Source organism: Triturus cristatus, chromosome 3_2, assembly GCF_964204655.1.
Source record: "Triturus cristatus chromosome 3_2, aTriCri1.1, whole genome shotgun sequence".
In the NCBI taxonomy this organism is placed as follows: domain Eukaryota; kingdom Metazoa; phylum Chordata; class Amphibia; order Caudata; family Salamandridae; genus Triturus; species Triturus cristatus.
Window position 1 is genome coordinate 309,978,516 of NC_140584.1, and position 25,279 is coordinate 310,003,794.

Genomic DNA, 25,279 nt, shown 5'->3' on the forward strand with positions numbered 1-25,279 from the left:
TCTGGACATGGTGGAGTTCCACGCCTAACCTCCAGAGCAGAGAGTTCACAATATTCGGGCTACGGTCTCGATGTTTTGTCCTGGATATTGGTGAGACTGATTCTCAGACTGCTGGGTCTGATGACCTCCTGCATCCCGCTGCCATGCAGGTTCTGCGGTGGGACCTGAAGTCCCAGTGGGAGCAACATCAGGGGAATCTCTCCGACTTCGTCTAGATTTAGTAGGAGACTGCAAAAGATCGGCATTTGTGGCTAACAAACTGCGATTCCCCGACAGACCTCTGTACCATCTCCACCCGGATCCGACAGTGGTGACTGACGCTCCGCTTCTGGGATGGAGCGGAGGTCAGAGGACTCTGGACTCCGGTGAAGTCCCAGCTCCGCATCAGTCTTCTGGAGCTGAGGGCGATACGCATGGCATTGAAAGCCTTCCTCCCATCCATCAAGGGAAGGCTGGCTCTCGTGTTCACAGACAACACCACCACCATGTGATATTGCAACAAACAGGGCAGTGGTGCCTGGGACTCGGTGGCAGAAGGCACTGCACTTCTGTATGTAGCTGATGCAACAGGACATAATCGTAGTTGTACAGCATTTGGCAGGGTCTCTGATCATGAGGGCGGACAAACTCAATTGGCAATGCCTTGAGGATCACAAATGGCGTCTACAGCCTGGAGTAACTCAAGTTCTCTTTCAAGCCTGGGGAGAACCTTTGCTCGATTACTGCCAAGAACATGCTCTATTGCACTTCAGCACATTGAAGTTTCCAAAGATGCTTTCGCTCAGTGGCCCATTCCTCTTAGAATGGAACTGGGGACTCCTGTATGCCTGTCCGCTGATAATACTCCTGCCCCAAGTTCTCAAGAAGATCAGGGCCCAAATCATCCTAGTGGCTCCTGACTGGGCAAGGAGAGTCTGGTATCCCAAGCTTCTGAGCATGAGCATCTGTCCTCCAACTAGACTGCTTCTTTGGAAGGACCTTCTGTCTCGGCAGCGAGGCAAGGTTCTGCACCTGAACCTACGCACTCTCTCTCTTCATGTGTCAAGATTGAGTGTTGACAGTTCAATGCCTTTGATCTGCCTCCCAAAATCTGTGATGTCATCTTGACAGCCAGGTGTTCCTCTGCAAAGACTATATGTCTGCTCTTGGGACAAATTTGTGGCTTGGTGTTCCTCATGTCATGTTGACCCACTTTCAGCCCCCTTGTCAGAGGTTTTTACTGTTTGTGTTGCCTTTAACCTGGCCAAGCCGTGCCCTGTGAGCCATTAAAGTTTCCTTTTCAGCCATCTCTGCATTTTTATGATTGCTGGATCAGCCCTCACTGTTTAGGTCACGTGTTGTGACTCATTTTCTCCCAAATACCCTTTTCATCATGCCCCAAGCAGAATTTAATCTGGCCTTAATGTTTCTCCTGGACTTACCATTGGAGGCCATGCATAGCTGTCCACTCAGACTCCTAACCCTCAAACGGCCTTCTTGGTGGCCATTACATCAGCCAGGAGGGTCATCAAGCTTCAAGCTTTGTCTGTTCATGGTCCACACACCAGCTTTTATCCAAACCAACTGGTTCTTGGGACACAAGCCTCTTTTCTGCCAGTGAGAACATCATGCTGCCAACTTTTTTGTCCCACCTCATCCTTCTAAAGAGGAGGAGAGACTGTACCATTTGGACGCAAAGAGAGCTCTCTCTTTCTGTCTCGATCGCACCAAAGAATATCGGGGAAGGATCGGCTTTTCATTGGGTTCACTGGAGTGAAAAAGGGCAAAGCAGTGCAGAAACGGATTATCTCTCAGTGGATTGTACTCTGCTCAAGATCTGCTTTGCATTAGCTAAAAAGCAGCCTCAAGAGGGCTTGCAGACCCATTCCACCAGGGCCAAGGCCACTACTACTGCGTTAGCGCGCAGGGGACCTGTCCTAGACATATGCCAAGCTGCCACGTGAGAGTCACTCCACATGTAATGAAGCACTACTGCTTGAATAAGCAGGTCCATTAGATGGCCATTTTGCCCGTTCGGTCCTCCAGGACTTTCGGCTTGAACCATTCCCACATCCACCTTCGGGGAGGTATTGCTTGGTATCTATGCTAAGGTGAGGAGTCTGTGATGGTAAGTCTCTATCAGAAAAACAAGTTACTTACCTTTGGTAACACCTTTTCTGTTAGAGACTCTATCTAACCACACATTCCTCACCAACTCTCCCATCCTCCCCATTCTGCTAAATGGGCTCTTCACCCTAACATCCGGTTAGATTCTGCACACTTGTCAAACTTGTCTTTGCTTTTTTGGTGCTGAAATAGTTACAAAAGAAACTGATGTCAGCATGACGGAGTGGCGCCTATACGGGCATGACACTTCCAATGCAGATGATGCCAATGTGGAGCCGATTGATGTACCTACTGCCACACAGAGATACTACTCAAGATTTTCTGGATCCATTCTGACGCAGTTAGAATAGTCTAAGGTAAGGAATCTGCACTTGATAGAGTCTCTACCAGAAAAATCATTACCGAAAGGAAGTAACTTGTTCTTTATCACCAACTCCTTATATCTGACCACACCTCTAAAATCTCAAACACAGCTTAGATTACACTGGAAAGGATTATGCATAACCACTTGCTTCATTTCACCAGGGCTAACAGAGATGACATACTATGTCTTCTCATCCTCTTTGCATTGAAGAGTGTGACATCACAAGGCTTTTTGCTACAGTGGGTTTACAAGAAGTGATATTGAGCGATACCCAGCTCAGATGCAATGAAGGAAGGAGTTTAAATAACTGCAGCAAGTTTAAGAGCAAAAAGTAATGTTTAATTATCACAGGAGAAGAAGAAAGCTAGCTCAGAAATGCCAAAGAGTGCAAAATTGTTCTGGTTACAATCCTTGGTTCTCCAGCATTAGACCGTTCATAGTCACATGCTTGAATTAGTCTCCTACATCAAGCTGACAACACTCTGTATTCAATGTTAAGACAGCAGTATCCCAGTACAGCAAATAACATTGAAAACAGCCAAGTCACTTAATTATATGACCTGAACTCTGGCCATTGAGGTCGAAGGGCTCAGAGCTCCACCACTCGTCATAAGATACTAACCTGTCAGATTTTCTACTGCGTTACTACAGGCAACAAGTAATCCTTTACGGTCTTTTCTTCCATTTTTTAATCATCTTTCCCTGGAAAGTAGGCTCCTCCTACTTCTGTGCATGCCGGCTGAGCCCTTGGACTGTGGGTCTATCCATGGACGAGGAACCTTCATAATCTAAATCCCCTTCAAGACTTGTGCAATGTGTAGATCTAGAAAGAACCCAGAAAGACTCCCACATTTATTTTATTTAGTATCTTCATTAATCAGGACATGTTCCCAAAAACTGCTCTAACTGTGGGACATTCAGCACAAAGGTCCTCAATGACAGAGAAGCTACTTCAGGGCCTGAATATTGTCTCTCAAGGACGAGTTTCATCGAAGAGCACCACTCTTCCCCATCAAGGGCCAAGAAGTGCAGGTTTGACGTCCCCTTGGGGATGTGTGAAGGCAACATGAGACAGTCTTGTTGACTGCCCGTGCCCTTGCTCTAGTCACACACAACCTGTCTATAACCTTTCTCTTCCTCTCTAGGAACAGAAGCCCTATCTTTGTGATATTGTGATTTATACCTAGGAGCACGGGCTCTGGACCTTCCAATCCAGCTCCAGTCCCCTCCATTTCCTCTGTGGAGGCAACCATTTGAGATGCTATTTTTTTCTTAGTCATGAGTTCTATCAGGCTGCACTTCAATAGATTACACAGGCAGAATCCTGTCAGATTATTCTAATTGCGAGGCGCAAAATAAAATGTACAACAGTGTGTTTAACACTGTTTGCGATTCCCAATGGGGTAGCAAATTACGAGGCTCATTAATAATAATGAGCCTCTCGCAATTTGCGAGCCCATTGTGAATGCCAGCCCTCCCAGGGATGGTGGCCTGCTGGGCACAGCAGACCACCATGTCTGGGACTTCTTTTAAATAAACCAGTTTAAAAACGGAAAACGGGATGCATTTAAAAAAAAAAAAGAAAATGAAGCGGCAAGGGCAGGCAGTGGTCCTTGGGACCACTGCCTGGCCTTAAAAAATATTTTTGCATGTATTTGCAAAGGGGAAGGGGTCCCTTGGGGACCCCTTTCCATTTACGAATGCATTAGCACGTATTGCGGTCGTAAAATTAGTACATGGTTTTGAGACTTGCTATTTGGAAGGGAACGCCCCTTCCAAATAGCAAGTCGCAAAACCTATTTACCAAGTCGCAAATAAATTGCGACTCTCTAAATAGGCTCTGTACACGGCCCATGATGTTTTTGCATGCGCAAATGGGTTCGCAAACCCGTTTGGGCATGCAAAAACGTGTTGTGCATCTGGCCCACAGTATTTAACGCAACAGTAAAAGAATGCATTGACTGAAAACATTGATGCTTTTTGGGGATCAATACTGAGGCGTGCCAATGAATGGGAGGCAATGAAGGGGGGGGTTTGGGGAGCCACCATTGGAAAAGTGCAATCCAATTGGGAGGCCAGCTTCAGAGGGAGAACTTAAAAAGTAAGAGGAAAATAGCAGAGCTAGAACGGGGGGCCCGGTGGCTCGAGGGAAATGTCGGGCAGCGACAGACCAACAATGGTGGTTAGAGTAATGTTATTCTAGATTGGATAAGTTCTCATACAGGTTATACTTCCAAAGTCTGCATAGTGGACAACAAATCAGGAAGGATGCTGACGTGGCTTCTGAAAAGGGAGACACAAAGGGAGAGTGTTCTGGCAGTAACAGGTAATAATGGACAGATATAAACAACTCTGGAGGCTATAAATGGCTTGCTCCTAAAATATCCCCAGAGCCTAAACTTACAAACTGACCCTCTAGACACAAGATGAAGCATACTTAAGGAGGGCCAAACCCTAGAGATTGTCCATGGACATGAGGGAGAAAAAGGAGAAGGTTCTGCTTGCTAAGGAGGAACTGGAGGAGACTCCCAAGGATAGGCAGGGAGGCAAGACCCTGGGAGTTGACAGACTGCTCCCCTCCCCCGAGTTATACAGAGTTGCATGCATTCTACTTTAGGGTAAACCTTTTTAGGCTTCCAACGAGGCCAGATAGGCCAGTTACTTAGCTGAAACAATGATGGAAAGATATTGCACGGTTCCCTGGTCAACATTATTTAACATTATCATATCTCAATATATACACATCACAAGCTTCTCTGTGCAATTCTCAGCTGGTTAATATTCAATGCGGAGTATGTCTGGGTTGCAGACCATCTGGTCCATATCACGCCTGTTCCCCCTCGGGGCAATAGCTCATAGGCAGTGGAACTCCTAACCCACCCAGGACTAATGTGGGAACCTGGGTTCCTAAAACACCTGAGGATGCATGCTACTCACCAACAGGAAGATATATTCATAGGGTCCTTTAAGGTATACATCAATCTCTCCCCTCCCTTTTCTAGAATTGCATGGGCCACTTAGCTTGCCCTGGACAGTTTGTAGGTGAAAATACCAGAATTTTGCATCATTATTATTTTACCCTACATGTAGTGAATACTGAGCAAAATATACCCCATAAGGTCTTCAGACAATCCGATGTGCCAACATGATGATGCTGATTGTCCCCATATGATATGGTTGTGCCTGGTGTGGAAGAATAATGGAAACAGGTGAAGGTCTCCTTTAGGTGTGTGGCTAGTTGTCCACTCCTTAACACATTGCATACTGGGTTTGCGTCTTAGACCAAAATAGGGAATCATTGTTACAGATGTGTAACCCTGGCGCTGTTATTGGCCAGTAGGCAGATAAAGGCTGCAGATGTCCAGCCCTTTTATGGGTCTCTACAGACAAGATTTGTGGGAATGGCTGGTGGTCTGTCTCGAAAATCCAGAATCAATCAATCATTCAGGGTTGGTAAAGCGCAACTACTCACCCATGAGGGTCTCAAAGCAATAGGGGCGAGGGGGGAGCAGCTCCATTGAGTGCTGAGGTCATCCAAAGAGACTGGTCTTGAGGTCCTTCCTGAACTCGGGCAATGTGGGAGATTGCCGGAGGTGAATCGCCTCTGACATTGGCAGGAAAGATTTACTGCACTGAATGGAGGTGAGGAAGAGACTGCCTGGTGCGGAGATGAGCGCAGGAGTGGATTTGTGAAACTAACGCTAAATATGTACGCTGATGCTTACCCATAACCCCCTGCAGCGACCCGAAATTCGGGCTGGAAACTGTACCACAATACTGCTGTGTTTTCTCTATTGCCAATGCTCGCTTTTCTACAGATGTTATTGTTTGTTTTAAGGAAAAATTAAAACAAGTTTAAAACACACACACACACACACATATACCCCCCAGGTTCAAAGTTCCTTCTTCACACACGGGGAAACGCCCGACCTCAGGGGAGATGGAACAGCAGCAGAAGGAGCATACTTGGCATACACATAAACACTTCCCCAAGGAATCGCCGTTCACAAGTCATCAGGTGCAGAATTTCCAGATGAAAAAAGGAAGTCTATTTGTGTCACCACGGTGACTTGAATAAACTTCCTTTTTTCATCTGGAAATTCTGCACCTGGTGATTCGTGAACAACGATTCTTTGGGGAACTGTTTATGTGTATGCTGAGTACATACATATGTATATATGTGTGTATGTATGTATCTATATGTATGTATCTATATGTATGTATATATATGTATGTATATGTGTATATATATATATGTATGTGTGTGTGTGTGTATATATATAGATGCATATACATGTGTATATATATGAAGGAACTTCGTCACACCATTCAAGCTTGCAGAAAGGACGAAGCGGACCCAGTCGAATCAGTGCATATATATTTAATCCAAAAGTGTGTCGTGCACCGCCATGACGCGTTTCGGCCTCAGAAAGGCCTTGATCACATGACGCTGATACAGGCAGCCAATGAATTTTAAAGTGCAGTAGTGCAAACCAGGTGACCGGTGGGCCAATAGACATAGAAAACATATTTTGCATTGTAACATCAAATGTTAAATTTGCAAGGCAAAGGTCTTATTCGGAACTGGCTAAAAATATATTTGAAAAAAATGAATTTTAATATGAAGCAGACTGATCTACTTAATGCCAGCTAAAAACAGTAGTGCAAAGTTTAAATTGGTGCAAAATTGCGCAAAATATAGTATTCGCCAAAATGAGTTAGTAAGTATACACGATGTAACGGGCATGAGTGTATAATACAAATTGCATACAGAGTGTTACTTAATTACCTGTCCCCGTACTGATACAAAATTTCATTCATGAATGTGCAAATTATGCAAGTGCAAAACACGGGCAAAGCCATACTAAGAGTTCCTCTATCTGCCACTCAAATCTGTTATAAAACATAATAATTAAAAACTGTTTGGACTGCAATGTCTGGCTGCCCGATTAATTGCATAAGGATATAGTAAAACAACTTCGGTGTCAGATTTTCAAATTATTTGATAATGCTCATGTGAGCCACATCTACCCACTATCTGTTTGGCCAACCAATCAATCGAAATATTAGATTGCAACCTCCTACTTAAACTAAATGCCAAACTTAATCCACTGTAAAACTCACTGACTCAAATTAGTACCATAGAACCCCACTTATGATTGCAGGGCATATAAACCACAACATGCATATGTCACCGTTTCAGCCAAGTCAAAACGACGCTGTCTTGTAATTAATCCTATAGTGAATAAATACTCAATACATCATAAATGTTTGAGACAAATGCCTAATTGCGTGTTCTGGCAGCTCATAGTAATACTAAAGTATAAGCATAACAATATTCTCCTAAAAAAACAATAATACTGGCCCGCTAAACATAAATGCATGTAGCATTAACTACATATATGCCTAATCTGCCCTCACTGGTCACCACCATAAAGTGCAAATCAAAGGAGGGGTGTGATCAAAATAAATATAAAAAGGTTTTATTATACTTGCAGTGTTATCGGGACTATCTTGAGAGCTCGAATTCTCAAGCATGGTCTAACTGTCAAAAGCAGGGATATCATCTTTAAATTAATATATATTCTGCCATTATTGAACCCTGTTGTACTGCTACTAAAGACATGTAAAGAGATCTTCACTCGAGTTCAAGCCGTTTGGGGCTTTTGTATCTAACTCGAGAATATATCTGGTTTCTAGCTGTCTAAGCTGGGCCTCGCGGTCACCCCCGCGGCGCAGGTGTGGAACCATGACCACCACAAAATAGCTTAGAAACTCTAGACAGCTCCCATGTGTCTCTTTAAAGTGTCTAGCGACCGGATAGGTAGCATCCTTATTGTTGATGGCCCGCATGTGCTGGAGTATACGTTTGTGAACCTGCAACTTGGTACTACCAACATATTGCAGGCCACACGTACACTCCAGCACATACACCGCAAAGTAAGATTTGCATGTCAGTTTTTTGGAAATGGGCACAGGATCATCACTGAAAGATGTTTTGTAAAATGTTTTGTTTCTACCAAATTTACAGGCTTTGCATGAAGCACATTTAATAAAGCCTTTGGTAGTTTTCAACCAGGTGTTATTGGTGCAAATTTCAGGACTGCTTTTAACAAGCATGTTATTCATAGACCGTGCCCTACGAAATGTTATCTCGGGATTTTTCATTAAGAGATGACCAATGATGGAATCATTCTGAACAACCGGCCAGTTTTTATTGAAAATCATGCGCAGTTGTTTATGTTGGCGACAGTAGGTGGTATTCAATCTGGGTGGTTCTGTGGTTACCGTAGGCGCCTCCAATGGGCTAGCTTGATCATTGGCATGCCCTAGTACTGTACGTCGAGGAACTGAGTTGGCCTTTCTGATTGCTGTATCAATTACTTCTGCAGAATAGCCTCTGGCCAAAAACCTCGTCCTGCTGGACAACTGTGCCTCTATGCAATCTGACTCTAAACTGCAAATACGTCTGATACGCAGCATCTCCCCATAGGGGATGCTGCGTATCAGATGGTCAGGATGGTGACTGGTAGCATGCAGAACCGTGTTGCCCGCTGTTGCTTTACGATGTAACCGGGTCTCCAGATTGTGATTGTTGATGTATACTTCTACGTCTAGGAAATTTACAGATGTTCTACTCACATGCCCTGTAAATTCGAGATTGAGAATGTTTTCATTTATACCCTCGATAAACAGGTTAACTGACGATTCTGACCCGTCCCATACGAAAAACAAATCGTCAATGTAGCGATGCCATGCTACAATGTGGTTTCTGAGGATGTGACCAAACTGGACTTTGAGGACTTGCTCCTCCCATAAACCCATATGCAGGCAAGCGTAACTAGGGGAGAAGCAAGCCCCCATAGCCACACCTCGCATCTGCTGAAACACCTGACTCTGAAACAGAAAGTAATTGTGATGTAGACAGGTATGAATCATATCTACTAACATTCTGTTGTGATGCAGCATGTTTACAGGTCTAGATCGTAAAAAGTATTCCACCGCTCTGACACCATCTGATGTATGCTGGTGTACAGAGCAGTGACATCCAATGTAACAAGTAAAAAGTCATCCTGCCAAGATATTGATTCAATCTTTTTTAAGAAATCACTCGTGTCCAGTAAATAAGAGGGTAATTTCTTTACATGCTCCTGGAGAAAAAAATCGATGTAACGCGAAGTGTTCTCCATAATACTGTTCTTAGCGGAAATAATCGGTCTTCCCGGAGGTTTTTTGTAATTTTTATGCACCTTTGGGATCAAGTAGAAAACAGGAATAACCGGATGATTGATTTTCAAGAACTTAAATTCATCGCTACTTAGCCAAGACAATAGTTTGATGTTAAAATTGTTCCAGGCTGATTTGACTGTTTGCCAATCGCTACGTCTGTAACATTGCCGATCATTTAGATGTGTGTATATATATATATATATATATATATATATATATATATATATATATATATATATATATATATAATTGTGTTTCCATAGGAAATTCTTTTTATGTTTTGTGGGAGTAGACTTTTGTATCTCTGCTCGACATTGCTGCTGCCCGTTGGAAGCAAACAAAAAAACACTGCGCCCACCGGGTGGGAGCAATGCCGGCTTGCGCACCATGCGGGGAGCCCTAGGGCTCTGCCCCCAACTTGCTATTTGATGGGTGCGCCTTGTGTGGGTACCGGGACACCATCCTAGAAGTAAGACTGGCCCGAGTGGATATGGTCCCTGGAGCTACAGGTAATAATGGCCACAATAGGCTCAGGGCGGGGAGCCGCACGTCTCTCTCCCCTTTAAATTAAATGAAACTCTGGAGGATGGGGTCCCCGGGACCTATTAAGTCTTGGGGAGGGGGGCCACATGCCCTCCTCCCCTTAAAGGTCACCGGGGATGGGGTCCCCAGGGTCACTATGGACTAGAGAAGGTTAGGCATGTGCCTGCCTCTCATTAAAAGCCCTGGGGCATAGGGTATCTGGGGCCCCGTGGGGCACAGGGAGGAGGCCACACACCTCCCTCCTTCTTACACCTATCTTTTGGCTCTGGGGTCCCTGAGGGGAGGGGGGGGGGGTATTTTGCCCTCTCCCTTTAAAAAAAAAAAGGTCTTGGGATGGGGTCCGGGCCCAAAGTGGCTTGGGGAGGTGCCTACGCCAGTGGGTTTGGCGCAGGGCCAGGCCGGGCCCTCTAGCTACCCCATTCTACGTACGGCCAAAGGACGTGCACAGCGTTGAGTTGGCTGCCTGTGGGTGGAGTTGGATACAGGGCTTGGGCGCAGGCCAGGTCCCGCACGGAGGGGGGTTTACTTTACAAATGGTAATAACATATTTCTTTATGTAAAAAAAAAACAACTAGAAATTCACTAATAAAACCTAGGCCTAAATTAAGATGCATTAAAAAATCAGTGACAACCTAATGTTTTAAACTGAAAAAAACACAGAAATTCACCAGTTATAGTTAACTCAAGTTACTAAAACACTTGCCCTAAGGTAACTATAAATCACATCTTCACCTTGCACTGCCAATTACCCCACATATTATATCACTCATGACATTATTGATAATATCACTTCAACATTTGCAATTATGTTATAGATGAGAAAACTGTCCATGGCGGGGGTGTGAGTTATAGTTACCTTATTATGTTATGTTATCTTTATTTCTATAGCGCACAACTCACCCGGGGGCATCTCGGCGCTTGCCTAGAAATAGTGCCTGAAACTAGAAATCGAACCAGCTGCAAGGATTAAAACAGATAGGCTTTTAGTTTGTTTCCTTACGGCAGGTATTACAGTTACTTGAGATAACTATAACTGGTAAATATGTATATATGTTAAACGACTTTTCCTCGACTTTCTACCTATAATTAAAAATCCACAAGCTTGGGAGCTAAACACTGTAGTAGGAGCCCTTCTTAAAGGCTCATTTGAAACTATTCACAATGTTTCTCTTTCAATGCTGTAATTCAAGGCAGCCTTTTATCTAGCCAAAGGCACTTTTGTGTAATTATGTGCTGCATATATGTCTTATAATATATTCTGTGTTAAAGAATATGTCAATACATATAACGCTAGTGGATAATCTGTACCATCAATGCACATTGAATATTAACCAGCTGAGTATTGCACAGAAAAGCTTGTGATGTTTATATATTGAAATATGATAAGGTTAAATAATGTTGACCAAGGAACCATGCATTATGAGAACAACTGAGTAGCACTAGCGAATTTTTTCCAGTTTAGTTTTTTGTGCATGGTTATGAAGTTACACATACAAAAATGAATAAGTGCTTAAAAAAATACTGAAGCAGAACTTGGACAGACAGTGCTGCACCACCTATTTCACTAAAATGGGCTTTGCTTCCCCCTAAGAATTCTGTATTGTGCAATGTACTGCATTGGTTATCTTAATCGAAGCATGTGAGTTTATAAAAGATCCAGTGCTGGAAAACAAAGTTAATTACCTGTGACTGCAAAGGTTTAGCATTAATATATTTCATAGATTCACATTGGCTGTCCTCCTCCAGTTCATGGGGCTACTAGAAATTCCTTATGGCAGTTGTTTCCCCTGACGAGGGTTGGACTTCTTAGCCCCTCCACCTCTTTAGATGGATTTTGGGTCAAATAATGAGGCAGGTAGTCACGTTACAAGTGTCCTGATTCTAGTGCTATTTGATGTATTTGGGATACTCTAGTCATTGACTACATAGGATTACCCGCAAGATAGCAGTGCTGAATAACTGCAAGTAGTTTTTCGTAAATCTTCAATAACACCTCTGCCATCAGGTACTGTACTATAGAACTCCTGGCCATCAGTTCCTGCTGGTTCCTTTGGAAGTGGGCTCGCAGCAACGGTGCCCACACCTAGCATGGGTGCTAAAGCTTCAGGAAATGGCTTTCCTGGAAGCCGAGTCAGAGGAACATAGCTAAGCAAATGTGACTTGTGTCAACTACAGTGATGATGTGTATGCCAAGCACTGCTGCATACCTAGCAAACTTTCTGATCTTACTGTGTCTCATGCTGCTTCTTGATACCACTAGTGTAGCTTGCTGGGAGGGCCCCATCATCATTGTCAAAGAACATCCTTCAGTCAAAAGCAGAGCTTTATATCAGCACCTGGATAACTTCATGAGCGACAAGCAGCGCTCTACAAATCCCTTACATTACATATGCATCCCTGCAGGATTATGAGTTGGTCACGTAAACAAAACATAATAGTGTATTTTCAAGTCACAACATTGTTTGCATTGCTCTCTTCTTCTGGCTCTTCCTCTTCTGTCTGATTCTATTGACCCCCCCCCCTTACACAGACTACTCCCGTCCCCTCTTCTGGCTGACTGGGCTTGTTTGATGTTTTGATCCCATTGGCACCTCTCCAGGTTCCCTTGGCTTCCTGCTTCCCTGCTCCCACCTTCTGGCTGACAGTATCTGTCCAATCCGATTGACCCCTCTTCCTGCTGATCCTTCCTTCTCGATGGAAGATGTACCACAATCCTTCGACCACCGTCTGATTATCTCCTTTTTTCTTTCCCTCAGAAGGATCCTCTGAGCCCAGCAGAGTTGAGCAGCTGGAGAAGCAGTGTTTGGAGTTGCAGAACCGAGTCTGGGAGATGGAGGTAAGGTTGTGATGAAAATCTCATTATGGTACTAGGAGGAAAGGATTAAGTAGAGAAAGGGTCCATTGGAGGGAAAATGCTCAAAAAGGCATATGAATCGTGGTGCCTGAGTCAACTTGTTTGATGAAAAATTATTCTGGTCACCCCCTACTTAACAGGGGAAAATGTTTGGGCACAATCAATGCCCTAACCAGATCTTACAAAAGGTAAAAGAGGGATTTCACTGCTACCACTCACGGAAGCCTCTATATCTCAAATAGTTTCTGCTTTAACTTATTGCCTGTTTGGCATGGCACCGCTATCGAGAAACAGTCTGACCTCAACTCCATTGGATACCCTAAACTTGCTACTTAGTTTTATGTCAACTTGTCTAGTTGGGTGATTTTTTTCTAATCTGATAGGCATTCCATATCCTCAACACAGAGCTGTGTCTCGAGAGTGAAGCACCCACATTTTAAGTGTAGAGTACAGTGAGCGTAGGGTGTGTTGCCTGCAGATTGTCTGGCTCCATGGCCAGAAAGTGGCCCAAAAGCATGAGGAGGCACCAGTTGGTGCATGGAAGCGGTTAGCCTAAGAGCTGATGTGGCTTGTGCAAATCAATGCCCCCCTTCTCTCTACTAGCCGCCTTTTTTTTCATCAGTGGTCAGGTGCCAGAGCAAGTCCCGGGAGTCCTTTCCTGATGCCCTGAGATAGACTCACTGGCACTCTCATGGCCTCCCCAAGCCTCTAGCTTCCAGGCATTGCCTCAATTACAAGTGGGGTGCATACAAACAGACTATTTTATTTGTTTGAATATTGAATTACGGCTCCTCAGTCCAGTATAGACCAGCTTGTTTTTTGCTATAAAACAGCAAGCAGGTGACAGCATCAGTCAAACCACTATGGAAGCAACCTGGTGTGCTTGTGCCCGGGGTCAAGATCCATCCTCGCCTCCTGTGATCCGCTGTACTACTTTCACTCGGCTCCCATACATTAGTGCTGGATAGCCAGCCCAGAGAAGGGCTGGTTGCAGGCGCGGCTGCCACACAAATGGTGTGAGTTGGAGGCAAGTTCCCCGCTGAAGGCAGGCTCGATGTAACTTGCAGCAAAGCGGTCTGTGCTGGGGTATCTATCTGTCTGCAGGTCTCTACTCAAACTTTATTATGTCATCTCTATATATGGACTTTTGGTCTAGACAGCAGCTAAACAAGCACTAGAGAAAGTCCTTCTTAATGCATAAAACCAGCACACAATCAGCATACAAGGTACAGACTGCAATCAGTAGGGGTTCTTCCTTTAATCAAGTCTTTTTATCTCAGTACTGTACCAACTCAACATTTTAGCACAACAAAGACAGCTCAGCGTGAAATGTAGCGAGTTTACTTAACTGATTTGGACAATGAGGTGCAACGGACAAAACACCAAGCTAAGAGCATTATCCATACCCATGCACCTCAAAAGCAATCTAGATAATCTCTGTGAAAGTTAAGGAAGCTACAGAGAATCCCTGTAGGACTTGGCCTTTTTGGCTAAAGTTCCCTAAACTTTTTGCTTTCCCCCTAGACCTTTTTTCTGACATGGTGTTGCCAACTTAGATGCTTTGGGCACTTTGCCACTGCTGATCAGTGTCAAAGTGCAAGTGCTCCCTGTATAAAGTATAATGGTAATTGGTTGTCCATGATTGGTATGTTTGCCTTACTAGTACAGTTCCTAGTAAAGTGCACTATGTGTGCCAGGGCTGGTAATGCAAATGCTACTGGTGGGCCTGCAGCACTAATTGTGCCACCCACACCAGTAACCTTAAAAAGGGAACTCAGGCCTGCCATTGCAGTGCCTGCGCAAAGTTTGTTAAACTACCATGTTGTTCTGACAAGTGCACCCACTTGCCAGACCTTACCCTTCCCTTTCTATGCACATCAGACACCCTCATGGTAGGTCCTAGGTACCCCCTGGGCAGGGTGCAGTGCATGTGAAAGGTAGGACATGTACTAAGGTGTGTACCATGTCCCTACAGTGAAAATATCTCCATTTCGTTTTTCACTGTGGAAAGGTCATCTTGCCCATAGGACAGAATTGGGAGGCTGTTTAATATGCTTTCCAGCCTATCTTCCCAAAGGCTTAAGATGGAGAGGGGGAGTTTAGTGGGCCTGAACTCACAATGTAATAACACCTCTTTTTATGAAGGTGGTTTTTGCATTATATGTTTAGAAGCCACTCTTTTAGAAGTGGCTGGATTTTTGTGCTCTAACATTTCTGTGTGTCTCTGCCTGGTTGTGGATTGACTGTCTGGATTTGAAAGCGATAGGATCTGGGGAATGTCTTGACCCAGGGGAGGAGTTAAGACATCAACAGGCTGACTTGCATCTGGAGTGTACGGGGAGGAGTAGCCCCTAGAGGTGAAGAGGCCTGGGTGGCTGCATTAAAACAATTGTTCCATCTCCTGCTGAGTGATTGAGAATTCAGACCCCCCCCCCCATTAATCAAAGGAAGAAGGTGTCACTGGCAGAGAGGCACCCATAACTGGTTTGAACCGGGGTCAGTGTCCCCTGAACACAAAGACTTCAACGCCATTGAGGGGTATAACTATGAGAGCTGAAGCCCCTGAACTTTGGAGAATAGCTTGATCAAGATTGAACAAGACTGGAGCTACTTCATGGTCAAGAGGAACCTTTGCCAAGAAAGAAACAACTGAAGAGACTGAAGGAAAGGACTGACCCTTGCTGTGTGTTCTGGGGCTGGCCTGCAGTTAGCTGTTTTAACCAAGGAAAGGCTACAGGGACTTTGCTGTGTGCTGTGTTCCCCTGCTTGAAAGGACTTTGCTGTGCTGTGTCCTGAAGTAACTTATCCCCAAGGGCCCAAGGTGAGCTGGCTCCCTGTAGCGGACACTCAGGAACACAAAAGTTTCCAGGAGAGTCTCAGCGACGCTGTGTGTGTGTGCTTTTTGCAGCCTGAGACCCTTGTAAGGAGTGCCCTGTGATCGTGGGCACCTGGAGTCCAAGCGAGTCTCAGTGGCGCTGTGTGCGTGTGCTTTCTTCAGCCTGAACCCCTCGTGAGGATCGTCCTGTTATCGTGTGCACCGAAATCCAAGTGAGTCTCAGCGATGCTGTGTGCGTGTACTTTGTGCAGCCTGAGACCTTCATGAGGATTGCCTTGTTATCGTGCACCCGTAGTCCAAGTGAGTCTCAGCAAACCTGTGAGCATGTGCTTTGTGCAGCCTGAGACCTTTGTGAGGATTTCCTGCATCCTGAGTTAAAGTGAGTCTCAGCGACGCTGTGTGCGTGTTCTTCGTGCGGCCTGAGACCTTCGTGAGGAGTGCCCGGTGATCGTGCACCCGAAGCTCAAGTGAGTCTCAGCGACGCTGTGTGCGTGTGCCCTGTGGCAGCCTGAGATCTTCGTAGCAGTAGCAGTAGCAGTAGCAGCCCGGACCGGCAGCCCCGGAGGAGCTCAGCCACCGGCCTGAGCTTGCCGTTGCCAATTCTCAAAGATTGCCTCGGAGGCCCAAGTCGCTGGAAGAGGAGAGGAGAGGAGAGTGAGGTCGCACACCCCAGGTAAAGTGTGTCGACGCCTGGGGTGGGGTGCGGGCTTGGAGGGAGACGCTCTCGGCCTCTCTCTCATTCCAGCAGCGTGAGCCTCTGCTTCGGCTCGTATCGTGGCCCGTACTGGCCAAGGGAGTGGCAGTACCGGGGCCGGAGTGCGGAGCTGCACTTTTTGTTATACCGTACCCGTGTTGGGGGCAATTGTTGAAAGAGGTTGACTGCGAGTCATCCCGAGTGGCGGAGAGACCGCCTAAGGCACCGTGATCTGTGCTGGAGTGTATTCTGCATTACCTTATTTCTGAATAACGGAGTACCTGGTTGTCGTATTACACATTGCATCAATTCTGCATGACGAACTACCTGATTACTGTATTACGCATTGCATTATTCCTGCATAACGAACTACCTGATTAGTGTACTACGCATGGCATTATTTCTCCATAACAAACTACCTTATTGTCGTATGACGCATTGCATTGTTTCTGCATAACGAACTAACTGATTAGCATATTACGCATTGCATTATTCCTCCATAACGAACTACCTGATTAGTGTATTACGCAATGCATTATTTCTACATAACGAAGTACCTGGCTGTTGCGTTATGCATTGCATTATTTTTACATTGCAAAGTGCCTGATTGTTGCGTTACGCATTGCATTATTTTTACATTGCACAGTGCCTGATTGTTGTGGTACGCATTGCATTACTTTTCCATTGCATAGTGCCTGATTCTAGCATTACGAACTGCATAACATTGTATTAGGACTACAGTGGAATGTTTAGAAGTGCTCATTAATATCGCCAGAACTTACAAGGGCTGGCTGGCCTAACAACCAGCCAGGAGGAATATTACAAATGCTCATATGTTGGAATTATATTGTGTGGTCTTATCATATATCTTTTTATATAAAATGTATACTTGTTTTATATAAAACTCGTGTGGAGTCCGGTTTTGGTGTCATGATTGGTTTGCTGTGAGCATGGTTGCAAATACTTTACACATTTGCCTTGAAGATAAGCCTGGCTGCTCGTGCCAAGCTACCAAGGGGGTTAGCGGGGGCTATCTACGAAAGGTGTCCTTCCTTTCCCTGACGTGGAAACGAGGGTCCCTATTCGGCCTAGGGTGCCTGCCTCAGCCAACCAGGGATTCGGGTCTAATAATCCCCTAAGGCAGTCGCCTGGCCACTTGACAGTAGCTCCAATGCTCATGTGACCAATAGGTCTCTATCTGAGTGTGTGATTGAAAAAATAGTACCCAGAAAACTACCCAGTGGTAACAGGCTAAATTTAACATCATCATGTCACATGCCTAGTGCATCTATATGTGCTTCTTTAATCCTTTGATAATGAGCTAGATGAGACTGAGAAAGTTGAGTTGCAACTCTCTCCCAAGAGCCATGGCCCCAGGCAGTCATTTCTTGTTCAGCAACGACCGAGAACTAATTCAATACCTCTTCAGATATCGGCCAATAGAATCATCAATTACTTTGCACGTAGTAGTTTCCGACCCAGTCTGTTGGTGTCTCTGCCTTGCACTCCTGCTCGCAATATGCTGGAAACCATCTGTTCAATAGATCAGGCGCATCAGCAGGCACCAACCACATTCAAGGCATATTCGAGAAAGCTGCAGACTTGGGCACCCCTGTCATTGACTTTAATAAGCCCCAAATTTATTTTACCAGCGTAACCTGTTATGAAGAAGTTTCTACTACATATAAAGGCAAATAATGTCAGATTTCTCTTGTTTGAAACCAAATGACTAACAGCCAGCTAATAACTACTGTAGCAATTCACAAGGAGCAAGACAATGAAGCCAATATTTTGCCTACTTCCCTATTAACAATAGCTGTCATGGTATGTCCAGAAGGAAAAGTCTGTCTCTACTTAATTGCGATGAATCCCAATCTAGGTCTATCAACAACATAACCAGTGGGGAGGGTCACAACTCTTTCGAGCTGGATGATGAGGTTATTAGCTTAGTAGACACTTATCATATTTTGTTTATGATTGCGTAAATAGTACCTTCAAGTCACTACTTCAAAATGCTTAACGCCTTGGCCCCCAGAAGTGTATAAGGCTATGCATCCTCTGCTGGACTCTCCACTAGCGCAACCACTTCTTGCCATTATGTTCACTATGTGTAACACTTTGGACCTTTGGAAATACTTACACCTCTCAGTCTTTGAAACTAGATGAAGTCCTGTGTGAAATGTCCTTAAATATTCTAACTATTGACTCGTGAATGCGTGCTATGGAGGAAGCGGTAAAGGAATCACTCAAGCATAATCCTTTTTCAAGTGAGATAGGAAATTGTTCTTTGATTGTCTCATAGGTCTCCAAAGAAATTAATTCTATTCTGATAGATTGTTAAAAGAATCTCAACAAAGGAGAGCCTGGAAATCAAGGCCCCTTGTGCCCCAGAACTGGAACTGACTTAGGAAAGTGTCAGTTATCAGTGAACATGTCAGTTAAACCCCCTGCATTAGATCAAAAAGCATTGACATTTGTCCCGCAAGGCATTTCTGACTATACCTCAAGTGACTCAATCTCTAACTGTAAATCACTTAAGCCCATTTGCTGGTCAATAAAACTTCCGAAAAGGAGAAAGGTTCACAGACAACGATTGTTTGAAGTCTTTAGAAAACCCCAAAATAAGAAGCACATGAAATCGGATACCATTTAAAATTATTGCAATCAAGTGAATGATGGAGTCTCGCAACTTTTTAAATGGGGGTGGATGGCACAATTGAGCATTCACCAAATGCACAACTGTTATCATCTCCAGCAATAGTGATTAAAAGGGGTACAACCGCAATACTGGCCTTGAAGGGCTCCTCCACATACCGGGTGCAAACTCACATAAAAGAATTTCCAACAGGCCTTCGATCGCCCTTAAAGACAGTTTGTTCTCCTCCAACAACTATATTGCACTCTCCAATGATTTCATTGAAATTTGGTCAGCAAGAACCAGCCAATATAGTATTTGAGAAAACATAGCAATTTATTACTGTCAACCCTATGACGACTGCTAATGAGCTGTGTCATCCTTTGATGCTCGAACTGCCTCTAGAGACATGAGACACTATACCCTTGTTACGGAGACAGAACAAGTTGTTACCAATGCCCTATTAAGCAGCTTGACCTCTAAGTGCCATGTGGGCAATATTCCCAATCCTGCTTGCCCCTTATCAGCCTTGTGGGTTCCCATCACTTTAGCCCAGAAAGGTGGTTAATTCTGAGGTGTATTAGAGTTCTAGAAACATTTATTTGCCCCAGACTAGACGAGCTCATCCTGGGAAAATGTACAAGCAGAAGCCTTCACATAACACAACCACCTATATACATGAAGCTCAATTAAGACTTAAAATTAAATTTAGAGAGGAGATCAGTCAAGTAATGATGGAATAGGGAACACAAATGACTTTGTCTGGCCACAATGGCCTAAGCGAGCATCTATTGATAGAACTCAACATATCATTCTGTTCTTTCCGACTTATCTTTCCAGAGGGCAGAACGATATTAGAACTAATTTGTTCAGGGTAATAAAATGATTACCTGGCCTTGACAAAGTGTCCTCCTGTGACCTATCCCAGATCGTCTTCATTCCGTCAACTGCTAACGATAAAAGTGAAACCACTAAAACCTGGTGGTCAAATAAGACTATAGTTGAAGCAATTTTATCAAAGGAGGGGGTAGATTTTATTCAAGTTGGGAATTCTTATATCTGAAGGAAGACCTGAACCTTATCCCTCCACCTTTGAGTCTTATAATTACCCATATATTGCTCAGCTTTGAGTGCCGTATCAACCAATTACTGTGCTCATGGCGGCTCGAGGCCCTACCAGCAGCAACTTCAGAAATAATTTACAAAACCCAAAAATAAAAATACATTCATCCATGTTAAGGAGCGAACAACTTCCTATTGAAGTTACACCAAGTATCAATATTAGCAATCCCTTATATGCCGGCAATAAAAACATACATCTGGCTTCGGACACCAGTATTACCCTTGTCACATTTACCTATGCCTCCAAATCATCTTCCATAGGACCCACTTCCCGTCCTCTTGCCCCATGTCCAGAAGAAACATTCAAGTTGGAATATAGTAGGTTTGAAATCTAAACTTGAGGATAAAGACTGGACTGCGTATGTCAAATCCAACTCTATCTGCTGCTTCCAAGAGACATGGGCTTTTGACGAGATTGATTTAAATGGATTTTCCTCTTAGCATAGGTATGAAGGAAAGTATAGGTAAACCAAAAGGAGGCTTAATGATTTGAGTCTCACCAGACCTTGGTCAAGTAAGCCAGGATCATTCTAAAGTCAGTGACCATATTCAGTTGCTGCAGATAACTTGAAAAACGTGGAGCTTAGATATGATCAATGTCTATCTGTTACCTGGAAATCCAACAGAATTTCATGTACACCTATAGGAGTAGGTAAGTGTATTAGTGCACTTTGCCCTGACTTACCGGTGCAACGGCAGGCTACATTGTGTATAGTCAAACCTCACATCACGTTGGTGTGTGGAGATTTTAACACTAAGCCTGATGTATCGTTGGTAGACCTAGAGGTGTTCAAAGAAGAAACAGCAACTGTTATACCATACGCTGTCTTCCAAACTCTACGGAAATCAAAGCAAGTTACTTAATTAACTGCTTTTATATTAAGTAATGATCTACACCCCCTCAATGAGTGTATGCTCTCTGACGCCTTCTCAATGTACATTTTGCTCTGGGAATCGAGAGAGCCTCATTGACTACATTCTCATAAATCTGTAATCATGGCAGTTGGTTGATGACTTTCTAGTCCAGATCGAAAGAGACCATGACCCCCTGTTTGACTATCTTAGACTTCCTTACCGAGTTTCAGATAAGAGAAAGGCCTCTCAAGATCTGACCTATCAAAATTTGTATGTTACAACCAACAGGAAAACTGTTGCCCGGCACTGTGCTAATATCATACTTGAGTATCTTGATTGCAACACATTTTTAGAAACAAAAGATACTCACCACAAAGAGCTAATTCCACAGCCTGAAAATCTGATGAAGATAAAGTGTAAGCTAGGTGCCCCTCAATCGATTTAATCTTGAAGCCTCATGGAAAATGTTATCAAATTGAAAATTGACTGGTTCGATTGGAAATGCCGAAAGCTAAAAAAATCATTAGCAATCATTCTAAAATGCAAGATCACCATATCGGATGAAAATGACGCCTAAAATACTAATCCAGGAGTATAAGCACCTTATCAAATATAAGAAAAGTAGTCTTCACATAAAGCTTGGTAGGCCCTCAAGGATTGATTAAGGGACAGGAACACTAAAGGATTCTGGAGTTGGTTAGATTCAGCTCCAAATGTTGTGCCAGAAATCTAGACAAGTGTATCCCATCTACTGCCTAGTATAATTATTTTCGAGACTATAACTCAGCCTGTTTGAATGCTTCAATCTCCTTACCAGATCCTCATCCAGTCCTCAAGAAAACAATGCGGTGTAGTAGCCCAATTAATCCTCTCACTATAACATCAGTTAACATGGAACACTGTACCGAGTTCACAGAAAGTGAGGTCCGTGTGGCCATTCTTAGTCAAAATCATCATAAGGCCCCTGGCCCAGACAGAGTATCGACTGACACTTTCCGATCTGATTTATCAGTCTGGGTGCCTATTTTAACTACTATCTACAATGCAGTCTGGCTGCAAGAGGAGGTTTCTGTGTCCTGGAGAGCAGTACATTTTATTCCACTACACAAAAAAGGGTCGCATAAGACCCTGCCAACTACGGACCAAATTTCTTTGATTGTTGAAGCTGGAAATATCTGTGCTAAGCTGCTGCTTACCTGTATGGAAGACTGGTGCAAGGACAATGAAATTATTTCACCACTGCAAGCAGGCTTTCTAAAAGGACAAGGCACAATTGATCAAGCAATGACCTTTTACCACATAGGCCTGAAATCTAGATACCAAACAATCCATTGTTGCGCATGACATACATCCATCGACATTTTAAAAAGCATTTGATGCTGTTGCCAGACCATTGCTGCTGCAGAATGTTGGGTCTTTTCCCAGAAACTTGTGTTGGCAGTTATACTCCTCTGTCAGGAGAACTTGTCATCTGTCAGATGGGGTTCAAGAGGAGAAACACCTTCAAATTTTGCAATATAGGTTAGTGAGAGGCACAGTTGTGTCTTTGCCCTAGCCTTATTTACCATCTTCATTAACAATGTAGATACATTCCTGCTTGCCTTGAACCTTAGATGTACCGGCTTGTGGTGGCCAAAAACCTCTTATTGTTTGTGATGATGAGGTTCTCTTGTCTTGCACTGACCTTGCAATGCATAAACTTCTCAGAGGTTTTGAGGATTATTGCTTAATGAAGAATCTTATGATAAACGCATTTAAACCAAATATATGATCCTAAAATGCAGACGCAACCCAAGGAACAGATTTAAAATCCATGGAAAGCCTTTGGTTCGTGTGAATCACTATGACTACTTAGTGATCAGATTTGATACAAAAGTGTCTTGGGCTTCTCAGTTACTAAAACATGAAGTCACCCTGAGTCAGTATGCCAATGCAGTCCTAAAATTGTCAAATAACTGTGACTGCATCTGAGTTGCCCCTGCTCTTGAGACATATCCAGCAAAGGCCATAGCAGCAGGCATCTATTGGGACGAGTTGCGGGGGTATAAGAATGCTGTTGACCTGGTGAGAACTGAGGTATCTTGAACTGGGGGCTCACATGCATGCTGTCAGGTTGGAGCTGGGGATTGATTGTTCAGATCAGCATTTTGCACTCAGACCAATTTTGGATTGGATTCAAATCTGGACAAAGCCTGAACTGATCAGCTACTTTAAAATTTTGTGCGAGCTTTGGTCAGGTATTGAGCCACTTAAATTATCTTGGTATAATTGTAATGCTGTCCCCTTGAAATTGTTAGGCTGCCCTGAGTTCTGGTCCAACCCTTAGTCTATGTCCCTAATGAGTGTGCAGTTAGTAAAAGAGAAGTTTTGGCAATATAACATTGCACACTTGAGTGCAAATTTGTGACTAGTTTCAAGGCTTTTCTACCTTTCCTGCTTACAAACATTATTTGGACCAGTTATTTGCAGAAATTAAAATGTCATTGTATAGAAGGTTCAGGTTAGGCACATTCATGGTAAGGTCATATACTAGCAATTGGTGAGATGCACCTAGGCAGCGACAGCTCCTCTGCTAAGGTGGAGGAGTGTCGCCCTACTGCTCTGCGAGCAGTGTAAAAAGGAAAATGAAAATGATAATAACTAACGTTATTATATTTTTGTTTTCCTTCCTGCTTGGGTGCCGGGTGGGCTGGTGGGACTGGGCTGGCCAGTGCAGGGGAAGGATGGTTAAGCACACTTCCTAAGTGCGCATGACTGCTTGGCCAGCCCTCTTGGGCCGGCCAAACTGTCATGCACACTTTGCATCATCCCCACCAGGCTGCATTAAACAGCCTGGTGATGAACATGCCCAGCTTCAAAGCTTCTGTCTGCGCACCGAACCATGGCGCTCAGAGCAATCACAACGCTGCTGCAAGGCAACATTGTGATTGGACAGGGGATTCTGGGAGGCTGTGTGCTTCCTGCTGCTGCGCCAGAAGGCGGCAGCACCCAGGTAAGTCCATTTTCTTTTTGTCTCCCCCCCCCCCCCCTCCTCGCCCCACCACCCACAATCAGTATCAGCTGCTATTGCACCTAGGAGAAAAGTAGTCTGTAGTTGTGAGCTAGGGGGCAAAAAATCTCGTACACACTTTGTTACTCTGTACAATCTCGCTGCAAGCTAGGAGGCGATATCTGTGCCCTCTTTTTAACAGTAACAATATTAGACATTGCAAGTATGCAATTACCTTTTTCCTGTGTACCAACAATGAATTTATTTTCAACTATATAGCCTCATATATTTATGCCACTAGGAAGGCCACAAGGCCTCTTCTTCAATAATTTGAAACATACTATAGACTTAGAGCCCTCCGTATCGGGCTCTAGCAGCCAGTAAACTCCTACTCCTTTAACAATGGAGCAGGCCGTTAATGGTCGGTAGAGCCCGATACGGAGGGCTCTAAGGCTATTAGAATATTCCACCCCTAGAGGACAGAATGTTCTATTTTGTAAAACAAAGGCCTCACGGAGACCAAGGGGGTTTGAAATCCCCTCGGGCTCTGTGAGGCCTTTGTTCACAGCAACCGCTGTGAACAAACATTGGAAAATTGGAGCTCCGGGCTCCTACCGGCCATTAGTAGCCATTGTTTTAAAAGGAGTGGCCAACATTACAATGTTCTAATATTCATTACCAATTTTTTCATCGGCAGCATTAGATATTTAATAAGGTCCTCTTAGTACAGCGTTCCGTCACCACTTATTAAATGTGGTGCAGAAAACCCTGCTAGGCGTTATCATTTATGGAACATGGATTGGGAGGCTGTGCCTGGCATTAACCTACCTTCACTTTTTAGATTTGGGTGGTACTATGTCCACATCACATTTGAAGTAGCACCTAGTTCAAGGACTTTATGAGTTATTTTCACAGTATCACTCGTGGAACATGGAGGTTGTGTTTGGCATTAACCTAATTCCACTCCTTCGAAATTGGTGGGTTTATGCCTACAGCCCACTTCAATAGTACCCAGTTGTAGCACTTTATGAGTTATTTGCACAAGCTGTAG

At 44.1% G+C, this 25,279-nt stretch overlaps 1 protein-coding gene across 3 annotated transcripts in view; it reads left to right on the forward strand.

Moving 5' to 3' along the window:
• The window catches only part of UBXN11 (UBX domain protein 11), a 422,469-nt gene that overhangs the window by 137,775 nt on the left and 259,415 nt on the right, over positions 1-25,279 (forward strand). For 2 of the 3 annotated variants that reach the window (XM_085647748.1, XM_085647750.1), the window contains one exon: positions 13,000-13,079. In XM_085647748.1, coding sequence (XP_085503874.1) covers positions 13,000-13,079 — 80 coding nt within the window. The remainder of the gene's footprint in view (positions 1-12,999; positions 13,080-25,279) is intronic. The other variant, XM_085647749.1, reaches the window with a different exon arrangement.